At 41.9% G+C, this 20,153-nt stretch overlaps 2 protein-coding genes across 4 annotated transcripts in view; both read right to left on the bottom strand.

Annotated features, from left to right (window-relative positions):
- Positions 1-312: 312 nt before the first annotated feature.
- atg4da (autophagy related 4D, cysteine peptidase a) lies at positions 313-7,123 on the bottom strand. The gene is made up of 11 exons (XM_034129836.1): positions 6,736-7,123; positions 5,486-5,753; positions 5,136-5,219; positions 4,599-4,772; positions 3,869-4,220; positions 3,686-3,750; positions 3,373-3,524; positions 3,157-3,235; positions 2,600-2,676; positions 2,268-2,387; positions 313-1,668 (listed from the first exon to the last, which is right to left on the bottom strand). Exons 2-11 carry the CDS (start codon positions 5,700-5,702, stop codon positions 1,489-1,491), a joined length of 1,500 nt encoding a protein of 499 aa, XP_033985727.1. The 5' UTR covers positions 5,703-5,753; positions 6,736-7,123; the 3' UTR covers positions 313-1,488.
- A 1,045-nt stretch (positions 7,124-8,168) lies between these two features.
- The window catches only part of LOC117481902 (microtubule-associated serine/threonine-protein kinase 1-like), a 59,546-nt gene continuing 47,561 nt past the window's right edge, over positions 8,169-20,153 (bottom strand). For all 3 annotated transcript variants that reach the window (XM_034129833.1, XM_034129835.1, XM_034129834.1), the window contains exons 20-27: positions 18,832-18,995; positions 15,802-16,046; positions 15,259-15,516; positions 14,934-15,166; positions 13,764-13,886; positions 13,398-13,534; positions 13,026-13,213; positions 8,169-12,787 (exon numbers count right to left, since the gene is read on the bottom strand). In XM_034129833.1, coding sequence (XP_033985724.1) covers positions 11,076-12,787; positions 13,026-13,213; positions 13,398-13,534; positions 13,764-13,886; positions 14,934-15,166; positions 15,259-15,516; positions 15,802-16,046; positions 18,832-18,995 — 3,060 coding nt within the window. In that variant the 3' untranslated portion in view covers positions 8,169-11,075. The remainder of the gene's footprint in view (positions 12,788-13,025; positions 13,214-13,397; positions 13,535-13,763; positions 13,887-14,933; positions 15,167-15,258; positions 15,517-15,801; positions 16,047-18,831; positions 18,996-20,153) is intronic.

The raw sequence follows: 20,153 nt of genomic DNA, 5'->3' as shown, positions 1-20,153 counted from the left end.
AATTGGACTACAATGAGAAAAGATCGTCTCTAATAAACCCATGTAAAGATCCTAAAAGTGACACAAGAAAACACAGGTGACAGGTCAGCTTCAAAAGCTGAATGGTCTAAGCATAGTTTCCAGTAGGATGTCAAATTAAAAGTTCAATAATGTGTCTGCTTCTCTGACAAATTAACACTTTGAAGACAAACATTGCATTTTGGGTACCATAAACAATCAGTGTATCCTCTGCAGTGATCAAGTTTAAGGAAACAGACATATTTCATCTAAAAAATCTCTTCAAAATTGCTTAGAATATAAGATGCAAGCAAATGTGATTCCAGTGTTTGAAGTTTAATCTGGACAACAACCCAAATAACAGTAGTATAGTGCAACTTTTAGTAGTAGCCTTCCCTCAGAAAAGAGACAATCTAAACACAAAAGACATCGTACCAAAACCTTGAAGGTTAATTATCTATTCATCCGATCTTATTGACTGAATAACTGACCCGAAGCTGAAAAATAATTAAAGACAGCTGTTCTGGGTTTCAATTTTCAAATGTATCCAGATTACTTTATAATCCAGCTTTATGAGACAAGCCACAGTTTGCCATATTCAGATACATATAACGCTAAAACTAAAAAGGCATCATTTATATTCACCTCCACCCTTATCCTTGAATATTAAGCAGAGATTTCTTGGAGTGTTTCCTATTCTTAATGATCAATAATCAAGGGCAAAGCCTGCCTAGATTAAGACCCATGTCATCTGTGTGATGTTTGGGTCAGAATGCAACACGATAATTAATTTATCGTTGTTCAAAATGCTCTTCATGAATTTAAAACGTCTGTGAAACTCAACCTGATAGACTCCCTAATCCATCAGAGAACTTATTTAAGACAAACAAATAAACTACAGTAACATCACACTTGCTCACACGCAAACACACGTTCATAAACTAGATTAAATAAATGTAAAGAATGCAAAATAAAGAGATGTTCAGCAGATGACATATCATACAAGTCAAGAACCGCGCCCCCGACTGACCAGAGAGCTTTTCAAATATCATGAAGTAGAGACCACATCAACTTCCTGTCCAGTTTAGACCAGGACGAAAACAGTTTCTGAGTGTTTTAGAAGTACTTTAAAGCGCTTGGGTTTTCTCATATATGCTTCACTTTAGGTGTATGATCAAGTGTTTTAAGAATATTTTAAGTACGAGAAACATTTCCAACCATGATCCGTATTGAAATCATGCCTTTGCCCAGTGAAATAATGCTGCAGACAGCACCCGTTAGTGTCTGTTAGCTTATAATACCCATCACACAAAATGTGATGACAGAAGCCACACCGTTTGTTTTTTTCGTTTGACCAGTGCAAGCGATAATGCGTCCTCTCCACCTTGCAGACGCACCGCAAACAGAATCCAGTCTTTCCCTTTTGAGAGGAAGTGAGATGTCCTGTCCGCTCCCCACTGGTGAGAGCTGAGAGAGCATCCTCCTCAGTGCCTACAGGAAGACGAACTCATCACTGTTTCTTCTGTTGTTCATCATGCTCTGTCTGCCGGGGGGCAGGATGTGGGCTGCAGGTCCACTGTTATTGCTGCCGTGGCCCTCAAGTCCAAAATCCTGACTCTTGCCCTCTACGAAGGTAAAGATGGGGTACTTCTCCTTCGATGATGACAGGGCCTGGGGGTACAACATAATCAAGTCAACAACATGTACTAAAACACTTCAGAATATCTCATAAAACTGACAAAATTAAATTTGAGCTGTAAACATTTCCATACCATTTAATTACAAACCTGCAAACCTGCTTTAATTACATTTTTTTGAATTGCACATTTTTTGAATCACAGCACAGAATTGAAATATATATTCAGTTAAATAGATAAATAAAAGAAGGAAAATCTGAAAATGTAACATTGTTCAAGCCCATCAAGTCAAAACAATAGTCAGGTGCTCATTGTTACAACCCAGACGTTGTATAGCAACATTGTGTTTTCATATGTTTATGATGTGATTTAAATCCCTCTGTGGATGGTTGTGGATCTCTCTCTCCCTCTGTTTTGTGAACCTGATATGGCTTTCATCCTTGGCTAAAGGAAATACAAAAGGAAGCACTGAAGAACATTTCCTTAGCATCAAGATAATTCAACCTGATCCTATCGGACGGAAGATATTTCGCTTATTCCAAAGATTGTACGAGTTACATTTTTTGTTCTCCTCTGTTAATAAATGCAATCAAATGTAGAGTTACGTTTTGTCAGCAGGGTGTAAAACCTCACCTCACTGACAGCAGAACATAGAGACTCAAAGTCCTTCTTGTTCTTGGCATAAAAGCCGATGGTACAGCTGGGATCCATGCGGTTGAAGGGCATCTTCTTAGGAGAGCTACAGTGGAACGACTAGAGAGGGACAGAGGGAGACAGAGGTCATTCAATAACAGTCGATAAAAGTTCATGACGGGACATGTGTTATCTTTAATGGTCTGTGCAGTCAAAACACTATTGACGGTGAAAGTCACATGTCTGATTTGATCTGATAAAAACGCCAGACAGACTGGAGTGAGAGAGATAGTGACGCATTTTTATAAATGGATGAAGACAATGCGACCAACCTCCAGTGAGAAGTTGACTTGTGACACATCCACCAAAGGCTGGCAGTAGTGAGGGTCCAGATACAGCAGCTGCTCGTCTAACACACAGGGAGGATACACAGAAAGAGGATTAAAAAGCTGCATTTATGTATAAACTCTCCACCTGTCAAGAGCCAGTCTGTTGATCAGGGTCTTTTACTTTTTCCCTGTTTTTATGCATTAAATTCACCTAATCGACCAAATAATTACATTGTAGTGACAGTTGTTATTGTAAAGCCCTTTGTGACCGTTTTTGAAAGGTGCTTTATAAAACCGTTATTCTTATTACTATATTACTCTCATGTTAATGTGCTTCAGACATGAATACATTCTTTGCCAAAATGTCCCAGGACTCTCTTTACTTATCAATGTAATATCACAAGTACAGATTCTTTTAGAGTTAGATTTTGCTAGAAATATTGGCTCCTCTGTGGTACTACATTGTGCATGCTGTATCCCAGGGACACCAGGTCCTTCCTCTGAATAAGGAGTTTGTTTTCAAGCCTTCTTTCATTCTTAAAAAAAAGAAAAATTCCTACCTTGGAAGCCAACGAAGTATAGTGAATGCTTCGGTTTGCCTCCGATTATTCCAATACAACACTCCAGCTTCAGGATGTTCTGTAAATGAAGACAGGTGTTTTCAATATGAGTCAAAATATATGAAGAAGAACATAAGTTTTGCAACAGGATTCAGTGGGAAATATTATTGCAGTAAGCACTGAGGAATCAAAGGTGTGAAAGCAGAATATTCAGACCTTGACACATTCAATGTAGGACGGGTTGAGGACTTCCCCCCCGAGCCGTACAGGCACCAGAATGAGGACAGACTTCCAGGCCTGGCTGGATGGGTCAGGCGGGGTCTGGCTCAGCGACAGGTCACACAAATGCACCACATCCTCTTTGTACACTGCAATGCATGGGAACATAATGATAAATAATATGAAGAAGACTTCTTTGAGGTATTGCCAAAAGAATACATGTTGGGGCAAGGTTATAAACAAACTGATAACTCTGAACTGGAGAGGAGTTATTATGAAATTCAACAGATATCCGGTCTGTTTTTCTCACCTGTACAATCCTGAGCCACGTATACAGCCAGGTTGTGGAGCACAGAGGTTTTGGCTACTGCTTTCCTGAAATTAAATCAATTCATAACGCCAATCAATGTTTATGCATGACAGCTATCTAAATCATTTTCGAAAATAGTAAAACCTAGGTTGTAAAAACACATGCCTATTCTAACGCCCTTACCGTAGTATGTGAGCCACGATAGAGGGGCCGTACCAGTCTCCAGCCTTCTTCCCTGAACTTTTACCGATGTCCACCAGCTGGTGAAGCCCGAAAGGTGCAGCCGGCTGATCCCCGAACCAGGAGACCAGCTTGTGGTGGAGGGTCTCTGCCTGACTGTCCCTTCTATACTCAGGTCTCTTCTTCTGGCTGCACTTTGGTACCTGATCACTCGCCACAGACTTTTCAGGCGTGTTGGATCCTCGTGGAGAGCCAAAGGAGGGGATGGGGAGCCCTCCTGCCCGGGCTGGGGAGCGCGGTCTGAACACCTCAAAGTCCACTTCAGTGAGCTGCTGAGCGTCTGGCCAAGCCCAGTCTACAGAACACAAAGAGGCTTTTAGTCAGGAACCAAGGAAATCCAGGCTAAGAGGGCTTTAATAATCAGAGAGTAAACATATTTTGAATGCCATACTACAATGGACACAATGAAAATGTTTTATAAAAAGACAGAATGAGATGGAGTAGAGGAGAAAAGTACAGTGCAGGGGGCCTTGAGACAGACAAATATGTTCTGCAATAAAATAAACTGAAACAAATACAACTTTCTGCAGAGATAATGTTATATGTGTCACAAGACACAGAGAGATAACTGTATTGGTTTCACGCAAAGATAAGCAACCCCTTTTAAAAAGGTCCCAATTGGCTTACACTGTAATACAAATGAACCTATAGTGTGTAACTGAGGGCAACCAACCTCTGGGCATCAGATGGACCAGCAGCCCCTGCACCAGCAGCATCTGGCCGCTGCGCAGCATGCAGCCCCAGCCACAGTCTGTGGTCAGGGTGGAGCCGTCCAGCTGAGGGAACTCCCTCCTGTAGGTCAGCCAGATCCTGGAGACAAAGGCCAGACGAAACCGCTCCACCTCATCTGAGAGGAGGGGAAGGGATGAGGACGAGACCAGGGAAAAAGAAAAAACGTTTACAATTAGTTTAAGGATTTGTCTGTATTTTAAAGAAGGCCTGTTGCTTAAATGTTGGATCTGATCTTTCTAATGCCAAAAAAACATGAAGATCTGTGTAATAAAAGTGAGGAAGTATTTTTTTTAAGTCATCTGCTTGGTGTTTTCTGATTTAAACCCAGCAACCGTTCAAAGGAAAAGGGTTTACACTGCTGTGGTTAACCAAAACCCACATGACAACAACACCTGGAGTCTCTCTTTAGAGAACAGCATTGACTGCTAGGCATTTTTAATCTTGAGATTTTAATATACGTTGTGCATTTAGTGCTTACCTTCACTGTTGAGCAGATAGGAGTTTCCCAGGACGAGGACTGGCGAGGTTTTGTTGAATGAAGTTTTAGATTTGACAGTCCAGCCTACAGAAAGAGGAGCATTTAAAAGTAAAGTTGGTGTAATAACAAATAGAAAGCGCTGAATTAGGGTATTTTAGATGTTTCTCATGTTGTTTCCAACATGTTAACCATAAAAAAAACAGATTTGACCAGACTTAATAAATTGTGTATGTATAAATTAAATAGTAAATACGGTATATACACAAGTACATAATACAGAAATCTCAATCTGAAGCCAATGAACATTAGAGCAGCGCCCACACACTTTTCCTCAAAGACTAAGTACAAACCATATTTGACGTTGTTCCACGCTGTCATCAGTTTGGATTTCAGTTTGTCCAACTCGTCCGGCTCTCCGTTGGCCTCTCTGCCGGGCTCTGTGGTCGGGGCCGGCCTGAGACCGAAGCTGCCCTGCCGCTCGAGGGGCTGCTGCCTCCGGCTCTCCACCAGCTCCTCCTGCATCACCCCCCCCACGTACTGTACTGCGCTGGGGGAAACCGAGTTCATGCCGCTGAGCACTCAGAGCTCAAGTCCAACGCTTCTCATTGCAACATAGAACTGAACGGGGAAAGGGAAGGAGGTAATTATTGACTGCTGACAGGAGTTCACATTCTTCACTGCAAACACTCTTTAATCAACAACATTTATTCAATAACATACATTTTCACATTTTTAAATCCAACATATTTCATCTAATATTTTTTGATTTCTGTCTACTGCTTAGAATAAATACTGCATGTCTGGAAGAGGGACCTTCCTCCGTTAATCTTGACGTTTCTCCTTTTTTCTTCACTGTTAAAGTTTATTTTAATTGCAAAGCTCTCTGAAGTCAATTATTAATCTACAAGTTAAGGAATATTATAAATATATGTTACCACTTGTCAAGAATATGATGTCAAACTACCTTTTCAGGGCTATAAATGACATTTCCAACTCAAACCAGATGGTTTTATTAATCTGTAAAAGGGAAACAGCACAACAACCAGTCTGTAAGCCAAATCATCACTTCCTGAAAGATATAAATAACTGCAACGTAGTCGGAGTAAACTTCCCAACACACAAAGGAAAACACCCGTGACTTGTCCACCCTGCCCAGAAACTGATGAGTAGTAGATTCAACAGGGAACAGAAGCACGGTGTGGATTGCACTAAAGGGAACATTTATGTGAAGAAAAGCCATGTGATCAGCATTTGACAACAGGCATGTAAGGGCTTTTTCAGCGGCTGTGAAAGTCATATGACTGTGGTGGCTGTCATCATTCCTCACAGCAGATCAAACACTTAATGCAAATACTCACTACACTTGTCATGTGAGCGTGGTGACCCTTAACTATAAGGCAACAAACTTATTTGTGATTAACATCCTCACATATATTCCCATGCATTTGTTTGGTCCTTGACATCAATGCAATAAAGTCAACAAAACATGTTTTAACTCGACATCCATGACCAATTATAAACTGACAGCCGTACTGTTACACCTCCTTTAAACACAGCTAATTCAACTACATTAAAGATTCACTAGCTAACAACTACATACCTGCTGTAGAAACCAGTTAAGAAGGTCAAAACTTTGGAGTATATTGACTCATTCCAGCAATGTCCTTAGTCTTCCTCCACGAAAGCAGTCTTCAAAAATAAATTAAATGTACTAGCTTGCTAAAGCTAAGCTAAAGGTTAGCATTGTTGACGCTAGTCCCCGGCGCTAGCTACCTAGCATTCAGACCGGACAGAGCGATGATATTGACTTTTCAACAAAACGCAGTTGGTGTCAGTTTGTTGGGCATTCTTAAATCCAACCAAGAAGCTAAGTTGTACAAGCTATGGTGAAAATAATCCAGTATATAGTGGCGTTTGCTCCCCTGACGAACAACCGCTTTAGCGACCCCCTTTTGACAGCAAGAGCAGAGGACGTTTACTTCCTGTTGTCCTTTTCCTGCTTCAACGCCATTGGTTGAGAAAGCAAGTAAAATACAGTCTACGGATAATAATCGAATAAAGGACATTAGCAGTGTGTTATTTACTCGAGTTATATCATATCTAACCCATCACCAGTGGTGGAAAAGTACTCAGGTCCTTTACTTAAGTAAAAGTAGAATGTCTATGGTCTTAAAATACTCCATGACAGGTACAAATCCTGAATTGCTACTGAAGTAAAAGTACAAAAGTATTATCAGTTAAATGTTCTTCGTAGGCTATATTGAATGTAACATTTTTTTAAACAATATATTATTCCGTTTTTATCAGTAGCAAACATGTCCAATTATTTTAATGTTGTAGTTTCTCCATTGAGTCAATTTTATATACTTTTACATTTCTGATTTTAATACTGGGTATATTAAATGTACAGTACAGTATATCACATCATTTGTTTTTATATTTCAAAATAACTAGTAACTATAATGATTAAATAAATATAGTAGAGTAAAAATGAAATTACTTGCCTTCATAATGTGGTAGAGTAAAAGTATATAGCATAAAATACATGTACCTCAAAATGTACTGAAGTATAGCACTTGAGTGAATTGACTTAGTTACGTTTCACCACTGCCTATTGGGCTACAAATCAAATGATAGTATTGTCCAAAACAACAATTAGTTTTGCATGTGTATTGTGTATTGTGTATTGTGTATGTGTGTAGTGCATAGCATATCCTGAATTTCCCTATGGGTATCAATAAATAAAATCTTATCTTATTTAAGGTAAATATACTATGACATATGTGATAATAACAGTTGTATTTTTGTTGTACCTTTACAAAACTAATAAAATGGAGAACGGACAATACCAACAGATAAACCTAAATGGAAAACACCAAATCAACTTCATTAGTTCAATCTGCCATGACATGTAAGTTATTTGTGCTGTGAAATTATTTTTGTATTTCTTATTGTCTGTGTGAAGCCTAAAAAGTGTTAAGATAATGTAAGGTTTGTTCAGCATTTGCACAACAGATTCAAGTCACAGAAGGGTTTTGGAACAAATCTCAGAATTTTATTCCACATACTGCACTTCAGGTGTCTGCATTTGAATCACATCTATCACAAACAAAATGCCTCATGGTACAAATAAATACACTTCAGTGAACAGAGAAATGTGGAATGTTTTTTATACTGGACTTTTGTGTTCATTTGTAGAATCCATATATGTATACAGTATATTTTCTTTTTCTTCAAAGTAACTTACAAACAATACCAGCAAATGAAGATTTCCTTTTCAAATAAAGTGCATTTATACTACTATCGCTGTCAATCACAAAAAAAAATCTCAAACATGTAACACTAGCATAGACACCATTGATTGGGAAAAGGCCTGAAAGAGGGCATAATAGCTGTATAAGATTACATTACAGTTAGTTTTCCAATCAGGTGATCAGAGCTGACCTGATGACTCATTTATTACATCAAGATAAAAAAGAACTGCGTCCTATCAGTAGAATATATAAGACAGTATATTATATTAAAAATGTTAATCCCTATTCCGGAAGATACAATTAACAGTCACGCGAAGAACACAACAACAGAAAGGGAATTAATCCATGTTTCAAGTGTCCATTTGATAATAACTGCAAATATTTTGTCATTAAAACAAATGCATAATCAGTAACCCTATGGCTAATAAAGTCCATTCTGCAGTATTTTGGTGGTCTTGGCTTGATTACTAAAAAGAACATTTTATGGAAACATGTTTAATAGTCGATATGTTGTCCACTGGAGGGCAGTAGTGTACAATGCCACACAAAAAGAAATGGTTAGTGCATGGCCGGGACTTTCGATGTCAAAAGATTGGTACAACCTCAAACATTGTTAGATTCAAGAATAAATTGCTAACAGCCTTCTTCTAAATAAAAACTACAAATGTAAAAAGACCAGCCAAATCGACTTCCCACAGAATAGAATAGCTATTAGCCACATCCAGCTCTTTGTTTCAGTTTTTCCAACAAATAAAAAACAAAATTATGAGCAACTGCTCCCAGCATAGCAAAACAGATTGGGAACAAATCTTAGACTTTTCCCTTTTGGACTTAAAAAACAAATTCCAGTCAATTAACTTCTTCCTCTGTGTGAAGTTGCTGTTGTTGGTTGAATCAGTTTACATTTGTAGACCTTCAAATAATCAAAGTTGTTTTAATAAATAACTGTCACAGAGTGAGGTAACAAATCAAAGATGGATTAAATAATCTGACAGATCTACTTCCTTCAGAAAATCAGCTATTAGCAGTTTAGTGACATCAGTCGTCACCACATCTGTAATTGATTTGCATAAGATTATGTACAATGGATGGTTACTGAGAATTAACTACTAAGGATATGAATACAACAGTGGGAGAAGAGCACAAGTTGTTTTTCAGGAGAACATTTTATACTTTTCAGCACTCTTGCTGAGATGATTGATTCACAAATCTTTGTCAGTGTTACAATGTGAGCGTTACATGAATCAATCTTGACTACCTAACACGATACAGTCATTCTGATTATACTGCAGATAAACTTGTTTGATATACAGTACCATGCCCATATCCACTACCCCTACCTTAGCTAAAGAGCCCTTTAACAAACACAATACAGTATGCTACATCCATGACTGCCTGATTTTCCTGTTTTGGCTCAAAACAACATATGGATCCACCCAATATGTGCTTGCAATCCTTTTAATATATCCACATAAGTTATCACTGCGTGGTTTGTAAATAAAGTAGCAGTGAAGCCTGTAACTGTTTACTGGATGGATCTGCTGCCAGTTTTCTTTCAGTTATGATGGCCCTTGCTGAGTGTTATTGCCGCTTAAGAAGACACACATTCTCACACACCTCTTAAGTCACTCACTCGCACACACACTCACGTCCCAATTCAGGGAGCATGGGTTTAAATGCATGACAATTAGCTGCTGACATTGCTGCCTCCTGTGGCAATGTGTGTGTGTGTGTGTGTGTGTGTGTGTGATGTGGTGTGTGTGTGTGTGTGGGTGCGTGTGTGTGTGTGTGTGTGTGTACATGTGTTTGTGTGTCGGCTGCAGTCAGAGGCATGGGGAGAAAAGAGCTGTGGTAGCCCTCCTGCAAAGGGGAGATAAGCGCTGAGCCTGAGCTCTGTCAAACTCGCTTTCCTATGCAGACGGACACAGCCTTCAAGAACCACCAGAAATAGACCCAAGGTGGCTTCATACACACACACACACACACAAACACACAAACACACACATACACACAATCCCATGCGACAGACAGAGCTAGACAGTGCTTGACGTGACATCCAGTGACAGTGGGCCTGCTCTGGATTTGTCTGACCGTGTACAGTAACTCAGTAAACTGCTGGATGAAGAAGAAATGAGCTTTATCATGTTTACCCCGCTGTAGCCAAACTGAGGCAGTGTGTCATTTCTGTAGCTTGATGCAAAATTACAATTTGACTATGACTCAGTTCATCATTGTCCTGTTTGAAAAGCAGTACATTGAAAAAGGGCAGCTTGAAAGACACAAATAGAGTGACTGGATTTGGTATTCACAGTTTTCAGCATGTTTTGATCGGTAAAGCACTTGTTGACCTTCTTGTACCTTTAATAGATGTACAGTACATACCATAGGACATGCATTCACATAGACCCACACACATATACATCTGATAAAGTGTTCCACATTACATTAAGAGTCTTCTTATTAAATACTTTAAAATAGAAAATCAACAGATAATGCACCTTAACAGTAGATTATTTTTCTCCTGGTTTTAAGTTAGAATCAGTCAATGATTGGAATCAATAAATAACATTTTATATAATCTGTCACTGGAATGTACATTGTTTTTAAGTGCTTGACTTCTATTACATTGTTCTTCCAAAAAAAAGGCATATTTATTTTCCTTTTACTCTTTTAAAGTCCCATTTGGTCACATTTTTGACTGGCTGCTACCTTTTGCAGCCCTCTCTAGTGTTGAACCAGCTGGACTCTGGGTGACCACCGAAGCCCCTCGACCTCCTGCAGGAGTGTCAGACTTTCCTGCTGAGCCTCCATGCCTCTCCTCGGCTGCTTTAGTCTGCAGGTCTTTGCTCTTGGACGATTCCTGGGAGCCAAGCTTGATTGGCCCGAGCACATTTTTGGCCACAGTGGTCAGCTGGCTGACGAAGCTCGTCTTTTCACCGGGGGAGACAGGCCTGGACTTACAGAGGGAAGGTCCGCAGAGGGAGGGGGCGACAGAAGTCGGGGAGGGAGAGGGGGAAGGCGAATGCTCCTCCACCACCTCCAGACGACATTTGTCCTCCCAGTCTAGGGTTCCCCGGTAGCAGTTGACCGGCCCAAGCCCCTGCCTTACCTTGCCCAGCGAGAGCGGCGGCCCATGTGGGGGGACGACTGGAGCGAGAACGCGAACTGGGAGTTTGGGGCTTTTGGAGCCAAAGTCTGGAGTCCTTGAGTCAATGCTCTCTGCTCCTGCCTTTCTCAGACTGTCCCCCATACCTGGTGGTTTAAAGGTTTTGTTCATGCTGAGAAAACCTGCTTTTACTGCGTTAATGGAGATTGATTTATCTGGAGTAGAAGCAGAGCTCTTAGTGAAGGCGGGACTAAGCGGACCAGGCCTGTTTCTGTTATCTCCCTCCTGCTTTGGTTCAGTTCTGCCCCATAGCTGCTCCTGGGGCTCTCTACTGTAAGGTGAAAAATGTTTGGCTGCCTGGTAGTCTTGCTGTTTTGAATTCAAGTCTGACGGACTCTGGGGAATTCTTTCAGGTCCCTTATGACCACCTAGACTTCCTGTTGTTTTGGTAGGGGTGCTGGAAGTTGTCGTTTTTGTGGTTTCTGCATTTAGTCTGGAGCTCTGGCCAGCCTGCGGGCTAAAGGACAGATCACTTGTTTGAGGTTTTCTTGTTAACGGTGACTGGGATGATGTTCCTCCAAGCCGACCCAATCTCTCCAGGACTGAATCAGTCGCCCTGTCTTTCTCCCTTTCCCTTTCCCTTCCTCTCTCCCTTTCTTCCCTATCCCTCCCAGCCAGCAGTGTTTCCCTGCTTAGCGGTGACTCCTGTCTCCCTAGTCTCCTTACAGGCTTCAGGACACCCGTCTCTGGACTTGTAGAGGATGAGGGCAGGGGTGGAGGATTCTGAGGCAAATGTTCCCCCTCTGTCTCCAGCAGGCTCTGGAGGCCGAGCTCACAGAGGAAAGCATCCTTACGATACTCAGAGTGCTGCACCTCTAGGCTGTGCTTCCTCAGCGGACCCCCGAGCCCCCCAGAGCTGGACTGGGTCAGAGGCGAGCCCAGCTTCTCTGCTGACTGCACCCGTTTGAGAAGAGGCGATCGGGGGGGTTCAGCACTCTTGGGCCTTGGACGGACCACCGGTGGCGAGGAGTGGAGCTTCACGGGAAAGGACTGGGTGGTGTTGGAGCTCCCCACCGTGTGGCCAGGCAACGGTGGAGGAGAAGACTGGGTAGGAGAGGGGGTGTGGGCGAGAGGGGACAGGGGGATGTTACCTGCAGACTTACAACGGGCAGAGCGATACTGCCGGTGGAGTTTGGGGGAGAGGCCGTGCAGGGAGCTGGGCCTCATGTGCTGAGAGGGAGCGGGGGAGTTTGGGGTGCTGGAGGCTGGAGAGCTGCTCAGGGAGGAGGCACCTACGAGAACACAGAGCAGAAAAGATCAGTTAGTATTACAAATAATCCAAGAGGAAGAGACCCACTGCTGGTTTAAAAGTAACACCATTTCAAGGCTTTAAATAAGCTCACGTTCCTTTCCCTACGATGTGTTTTGGAACTCCCAATTTTTTTAATTTAATGTAATCTTTCTAATTGATCTGAGTTAATTTATCTTTTTGAACTCTTGTATGTGCATTGTTTATTTCCAGTGTCCTACCCAGGTATGAGGACTCAGGGGTGGAGCGGTAGCCCTGCGTCGGGGATCGGGCAGACAAGCTGTGAGTTGGAGAGCCAGGCAGACTCTCACTGGAGGACAGGGAGCGATTCAAACAGGACAGGCTGCGGCTGGTGTGCAGCAGATTGGACTGCTTTGTGATCTTACGGAACAAGGAGCTACGCTTCTTACTGCAGGACAGACAGACAAAGAAAAGAAAGAAGGATTTTAAGTGGGATTGACATAATATCATTTATGTTATACGTTTCACCTTGTGAAATGGGCTTTGCCATTTTTACCATTTCCCAGAGCATATTAAAAATAGTTTTACTTTGCATATTGTGTTTTTATCGAGTTACAACTAAAATCAGGTACCTCTCCTGGCCGTCCTTGCCCATGGTCCTCTTGCTGCGTCGAGCCATCTTACACTTGTAGCTGGCCTTGCGAGCGGGCCCCACTTTAATGGAAGTGTTCTCAAAAGGAGTGGTCGTTACGGTCACCTTGTTTCCACTCTACACAGATAAATAACAATGAATAATATTCTACATTGATCCATTGTAGTATCACAAACTGACCAAGAAAATGTTATCTTTGTTTACAGAATGAATTAGCATGTTTAATGTGGAGTTGGAATAAATACAGTAAAGAGCCACTGAACTTACAAAAATACCCTTTTATTTGAAATTGAAAACAAAGAATAAATACAGAGAAAAATACATATCATCTGAATACGTTGCCTACCTTGAGGATGAGCTCCACCACTTCAGTGTGGACCAGACCGTGGACAGACTCCCCATTGACATGTGTGATGAGGTCACCGGCACACAGGCTAGCTTCCTGTGCGGGGCCGCCCTCCTCCACATGCTGCCGAGTCACACAAAACATTCAAGTTCACAACAGGTCAAAATGATTTACATGCAAACAGTCAGAGTGCAGGACTTGGATCTTAGACAGTGGGTGTTTCTCAATGTCGAGGACGCTTCCTTGGTAGGACATGTCTTCCGAGTCAGGTCCTTCAGAAGCGAGGCAAGAATCCTTCCTAGCCTCGGAAAACGAAGAATGGTGGAACAGGCTAACAGGTGTGCAGGTGTGCGTCATATGCGAGGCCCCGCCTTAAATGGAGCGCGATTTCCGCCAAAGATTTGGGAAATTGGTCCGTGCGCAAAGCATTGTGGGGATTTTAAGACCGCGGAGGGTACACATGTGCAGCCTCGAAATTTCCCGCAACGAAGGACGCCGGCCTCGGTAGAATTCCAAGGATCCTGGACATTGGAACAGTCCTTGGGCGGGACTCGATGACGTAGCATCCTTGAAATAGTGGCTCTGGAGGATCCTTCCTCGACATTGAGAAACACCCAGTATCTTTAAAGACTGGAAAAATGAGTCCTAAAATAATCTTGAAACCTTTCAGTTGAGATCTATGTATGTTTGTGTCAGATTAGAGGAAAGGATTAATTTGAGTCTTTTATAATACAACGTCTACTTTATTTAAAAATGAACTGCAACAGAATGCTAAATCAAAGCATCTACACACACTGTGTTGTAAAAAGCCTTAATTAAATTGGCACAGCTCCTATGCCTTTCCTGTCTTCTCTAGGGCATCTAAAGGCCCGCTAAAGTTCCAAGCCAGTTAAATAAAGGATTAAAATGTTTAACAATACAATGTGCCTTGGAATTTTTGGTAATGACTAATTCATCACAAAGCTAAGTACAGAACAGTTCTCTTTTATGGTCTCATAACATTAAACTGGTCAAATGTTAAGTAAAACGGAAATTATTGCAACGACTGCTAAAATTGAGGTTTTTCAAATTCAGTGATGCCACCAAAACCCTAGACTCAAAAACCATCCCTTTTAAATTCAGAACCCTACATTTAGCTCTAGTACAACTACTACAGTACTAGATTCTTACCCAAACAATATGATGCACGCTGTAGATGTCACTGTCTCCAATGTAGACCCTGATGGCCCTGAGAGTGAAGCCGTACTTCTTCCCAGAGCGCTGGATGGTGATGGGGGAGCGCAGCACGCTGACGGCTGGGCAGAAGTCCCTGCTGGGTGAAGAGTCCCGGGACGAGGGGTTGGAGGAGAAGGAGTGGGGAGACATGGGGCTGGCCAGCGGAGAGAAGCCGCCATGCTGCTCCACTGGAGAGAAAATAACATCCTGTGTAAGTGTCTAAAAAAACGAATCCATTCCATTATGATTCTATTCTAACCTTTCCTTATGTATTGCTCACCTGATGGTATGATGACGGACAGGGCTGTGGCAGAGGCTGACTTTATGACCTTGTTTCCAGCCCTGGAGTTGCGTTTATCTCCCTCCCCAGACAACTGCTGATGGCGCGCCCTGCGGAGGACCAGGTCGTTGGTGGCCCGGGCCCCCAGAGGGTCACACAGAGGAGTCATCACATCACGATCGGCTGCTGCCGGACCTGAGGATAATATGGCTATAGCCGTGCTGACTCCTGGGGTCTCTCCATGTCGAGGGGATTTGTCTGCAAGGATGAAGAGTCAGGTGGAAATTATAGCTTTTTAACATTAAAGTAGCACTTAGAGCTGAAAACAGTAATGCTGTGATTTGTCCAACTGAGTCAGAAGTAGTCATCTAATAAGGTATTACAGGAGGGTTTTTCACTTCCTCCACTCTTAGGCCCCCCCCGTTGTTTTCTCTGACTGCTTTATTCTTTACCATTTATTCTCTTGACTATTTTCTCTCCTATTCTTTCCTCTCCCATTACTGTACCTTTCACTACCTCCGATACTTCTCCCTGCACACACACCTGCTCCGTTGATCTCCTTCAGACTGTTCCTCTGCTCCAGGAGGCTCGGGGAGGGCACGCTGGTCCCATCCAGGGAGGTTCCACGGACCCTGATGGGTGCCTGGCGGGACAGGAAGTCAGGCTCAGTGTCTAGAGGCGAGGCAAAACGATGTGTATCCATCAGTGCTGAGAAGCGCCGGCGAGCACCAAGAGGGGGGCTGGCATCCCCGTCCATGTAGAGGGACTCTGAACAAGACAGGCGCTTCCTGCAAGAGAAGACAGAAACACATGCGTATGAGATGATGCACACAGTGTTCTGCCTGAGAGGGAATAAGAGGCTACAGCCATGACAGCAGCTCAGTAAGACTGTGCTTATACACAGTGGTTCTTTTCAGGGTAATGCTAAAGTCAGCATGCTAACATGCTGATGAGAACCATGTAGCATGCTAACATTTGCTTATTAGCACTAAACAGCATTCAGCCAAAGCTGATGGTCATGTTAGTTTTACATGTATTTGGTCATAAATCAGATTTACATCTTGACCTAATGAAGGCGCTTCATATAAATGAAGGGATGGCCAAAATGATTTGCATTCATCCTTAGGGGGACATGAATGTGTGTACCAAATGTCATCATTAGCCGTCCAATAGTTTTCAAGGGATTTCACTTAAAACACACATTTAATAATGATGGTCCACTAGACTAAGCCATTTATATTGTCAGTTCTATAATTCAGTTTGAAGACAACCCCCACTTGACCAAAGTGCTTTGCGCAGTATTGAACACATATTGACCACAGAAAGGCAGAAAGAATATAATATTTGTTTTTGCCTGGATTTGAAACAATGAATAACTTGGTTGGTTGCCAAAGTCAGCAGAAATACTCTCTTCGTATATTGAATGTCTGTGCATAATGGCATGGCAACTAGAGCTGCAACAATTAGTAGACCAATCAAAGATTCGGTCCACAGAAGAATTATTGTCAAATAGTCTACTAATCGTTTAAGTATTTTATCATGCAAGAATTGCAGAAAAGGCTGTTTTTAGCCTCTTAAATATGGATGTTTCCTTCTTTTCTCTGTTTAATATCATATAAAACTTAATATCTTGGGATATCTGACAAAACAAAGCATTTCAATGTTCTAGATATAAATCACTCTGAACTTTGAGAAAACTGATAGGACACACTGAGTCCGGCAGTGGCTCAGTCAGTAGGGGCTTGGACTGTGAGCCGTAGGGTCGCTGGTTCAAGTTGCCGAACAGACCTAAATATGGAGTGTGGACTGCTACTTGGAGAGGTCCCAGTTCACCTCCTGCCCTGCCGTGATGCCCTTGAGCAAGGCACCGGACATCCCCCTTCCCCCCCACTCCCATTGCTCCCCGGGCGCTGTACAATAGCTGCCCACTGCTCCTAGTACTAGACTCCTGGTACTAGGATGGGTTAAAAGCAGAGAACAAATGTCACTGTGTGCTCTGCATGTGTGACCATTAAAGAGGGGTTCATCCCTCCCCTATTCTATGAGTGAGTAACACACTTAATGTAAAAATACTTTTGTTAGTTAACACAATTAATTAAAGCAATGAATGAATGTAATGAGCTGTAGCCAAAAAGCAATCATAGCCTAGAGATACTAATATTTCGTACTTGATATGGGAAAGTGAAAATCCAATATGTAAGGTAGAAAATGATGAGCCACCTTCACCGTATCACGTTTTCTTACTATTATGAATGCAGAATGTATGCATGAATGATTTTATTTTACATATGAATGCAAAGAGATTAAAGTCCAGCCGTATGCTTCCTGAAGATTGAGGTGAAATAGAATTATGAGAAGTAATAGGAATCCCTTTCTGCCTCTATGCTCTCAATCAGAAATGTGTCCGTCAACAATGCGTGGTGGTCTGGACTCAGCAGATTGTAGTTTTTGTTAGCTGCTCCGAGGCACGACACGCAAAGCAACACAGCAGAATAATGTTCACCAAATACAGAAGTCACTTTTCAATCCAATATAAATATTCTTTATCTGAGTCAGACAGATTTTTACTACATCAATAGACTTATATTTGTAAATTAACTTCACAATGAAAGGTACACATGCAGTCGCATTAAACCTCCTGTATTCAATAGTTATTCTCCTTTTGTGTTTTTAATAATAAAAATAGGCACTAGATTTGAGTGAGGAAATCTGCTACATATTTATCAACCAATTTGAAAAAGTGACATATCAGAGGCATATTGTGTTTCTGTGAGTTGTATCCATCCAGTTTCACCAAACTAGTTTCCCAACTTTGCAGATGTGGGATCTGATGCCTGTTGAGTGTGAGCTCTCGCACAAATATATTTTTATACAAGAAGTGTCAAAATTGGTGTCAGAGAGATAGAAAGCAAAGTTATGCCGGCACACTTGGATATGTGACAGCAATGCTGCAGAAAGAGGAAAAAAACTTCAGGAAACTACCTTCTGAACAAACTCGGTCTTATCTTAAAGGGACAGTCCCCCCCAAAATAATAAAACTAAATGTTTCCTCTGCCGTGCTTTTTATCAATCTGAGATTGCTCTGTTGTGAGTTGAAGAGCCGGAGGATTATCTTTCTAAGAAATAATGACCAAAGTAGTCAAAAATAATCGACAGACCTTGTTTTGAGCAGTTTCATGTAGTATTTGTATCTCTCTACTGAACTACACATGCAAACAAGTTTCATGTCCATGAGTAAATTCTAACTCTAATTCTAAATTGCTCGTACACAGAACTGCTCACAACAAAATCTGTGGATTATCTTGAGAAACCAGGTCAGGATTTCCGAAAAAATACCCGTTTTTCAAATACATTTTTTGGGCGCTTTGAGCAACACAAGGCGAGTACAATCTGATGCTTTTTGTATTGAAGAGCAGACATCTCATACCAAAACAATCTAGAATGATACATAGCACAACAGGTCAGAACATTGATTGATTTTGTGGTGAACTGTCCCCTTTACTATACTGAACACCCCACCTCATTTGCATGCATGCTTCGACGAGCCCTCATTTGATAATGATCTCCACTCACATCTCGGGGGACCCGGTCCTCCAGCTCTTGTCTCTCATGCTGAAGCTGCCCAGGCTCTCTCTCTTGGTGACCTTGTCATCCCGCGGGCCCTTGTGCTCCCGCCTGGACACAGAGGTCGTAGCTTTCTGCTCCAGCTGAGACAGATGCTCCATGCTGCTGTACACCTGCAGGGACACGGACCAATCATCATCTGATCTGTTAAGAGCTCTGGGAAAAGGTAGCTACTGAGTCCGGGTTACAGCTATATTATTGTTTTGCTGCATTTATACATATTTACTGTATTTGTTATTATGTTCTATGTATCAGGCTGACATTAAATATGTAGGGTTATTGTTGTAATGCAATGCTGATATGATAATCTAAGAAGTATCTCGTGCCCTTTAACAAGATATTATTTTGGAAGAAAGGTATTTTCTCAAAAGAGACCGTGAATCAGAAATAAGACACAACCTTACAGACAGAGAGGACATTCATAGAAAGACAAAATCATAAAAGTGAAAAAGTACCAAAGTGATTGCTATAAAAAGTATGCACAAGAGACAGCCCCCACAGACATTATCTAACAATTTCTAAAAGCATGACAAACCTAAAACAGCAGTTGTATAAAGGCTTTTGTGAACTGAAAGGTGAAATCTGTGAGTGCTTTTTGCTTATAAAATGGATAATTTTCGACCATTATCCTTGCAGCTCTACGTTATTAAATGATAATGAATAAAATCCTTGTGTAGTTAACTGTAGACCTATGTAAGTGTATTCAGCCGAGGTCTTTGTTCACATGCTTTGCTTTAAACGAGGCCACTCAACAGCCCTTGACCGTAACTTCAAATACATCTCAAATGTTATTGAAATGAAGTCCCTCAATGAGGCGCTCTCAGTTTTCTGAAGAGCTCCTCCAAGACCTCACGGGTGAAACAACAGAGTGTATGCAAGGTGAGAGACCGAGGGGAGGCAGATGGAAGGAGAGCAAGTGAGAGAGGGAGGGAAGTTGGTAGTGGGAGGGAGTCAAAAAAGGATAAATAGACGGCATGAGGTGAGAAAATCCCATCCGAGAGGGAAAGTGTGACAAGAAGAAAAAACTGGCACACAGAGAGAGAGAGAGAGAGAGAGAGAGAGAGAGAGAGAGAGAGAGAGAGAGAGAGAGAGAGAGAGAGAGAGAGAGAGAGAGAGAGAGAGAAAGAGAGAGAGATTAATAGAGGTACGGCCATGGAAACAGTGGGTAGGGAAAAAGATAAAAGATGTAATTGAACACACATGATACACAGGGTAGAGACAAGGCCTAGAGATACTTACTCAACCTGTCAACTAATCTCCAGTGTCCAGTG

The sequence above is a fragment of the Trematomus bernacchii genome, unplaced genomic scaffold (genome assembly GCF_902827165.1).
Source record: "Trematomus bernacchii unplaced genomic scaffold, fTreBer1.1, whole genome shotgun sequence".
NCBI classification, from domain to species: Eukaryota; Metazoa; Chordata; class Actinopteri; order Perciformes; family Nototheniidae; genus Trematomus; species Trematomus bernacchii.
This window is presented reverse-complemented; position numbering and strand designations above follow the sequence as displayed.

What these genes read in the sequence shown, in the direction of transcription:
- atg4da (XM_034129836.1), bottom strand. Translation starts at nt 5,702, where the DNA reads ATGAACTCGGTTTCCCCCAGCGCAGTACAGTACGTGGGGGGGGTGATG. An exon ending in ATACTTCGTTGGCTTCCAAG is followed by an intron (nt 2,677 to 3,156) that starts GTAGGAATTTTT and finishes CCTGTGTGTTAG; the next exon opens with ACGAGCAGCTGCTGTATCTG. An exon ending in TATGTTCTGCTGTCAGTGAG is followed by an intron (nt 1,669 to 2,267) that starts GTGAGGTTTTAC and finishes TTGTACCCCCAG; the next exon opens with GCCCTGTCATCATCGAAGGA.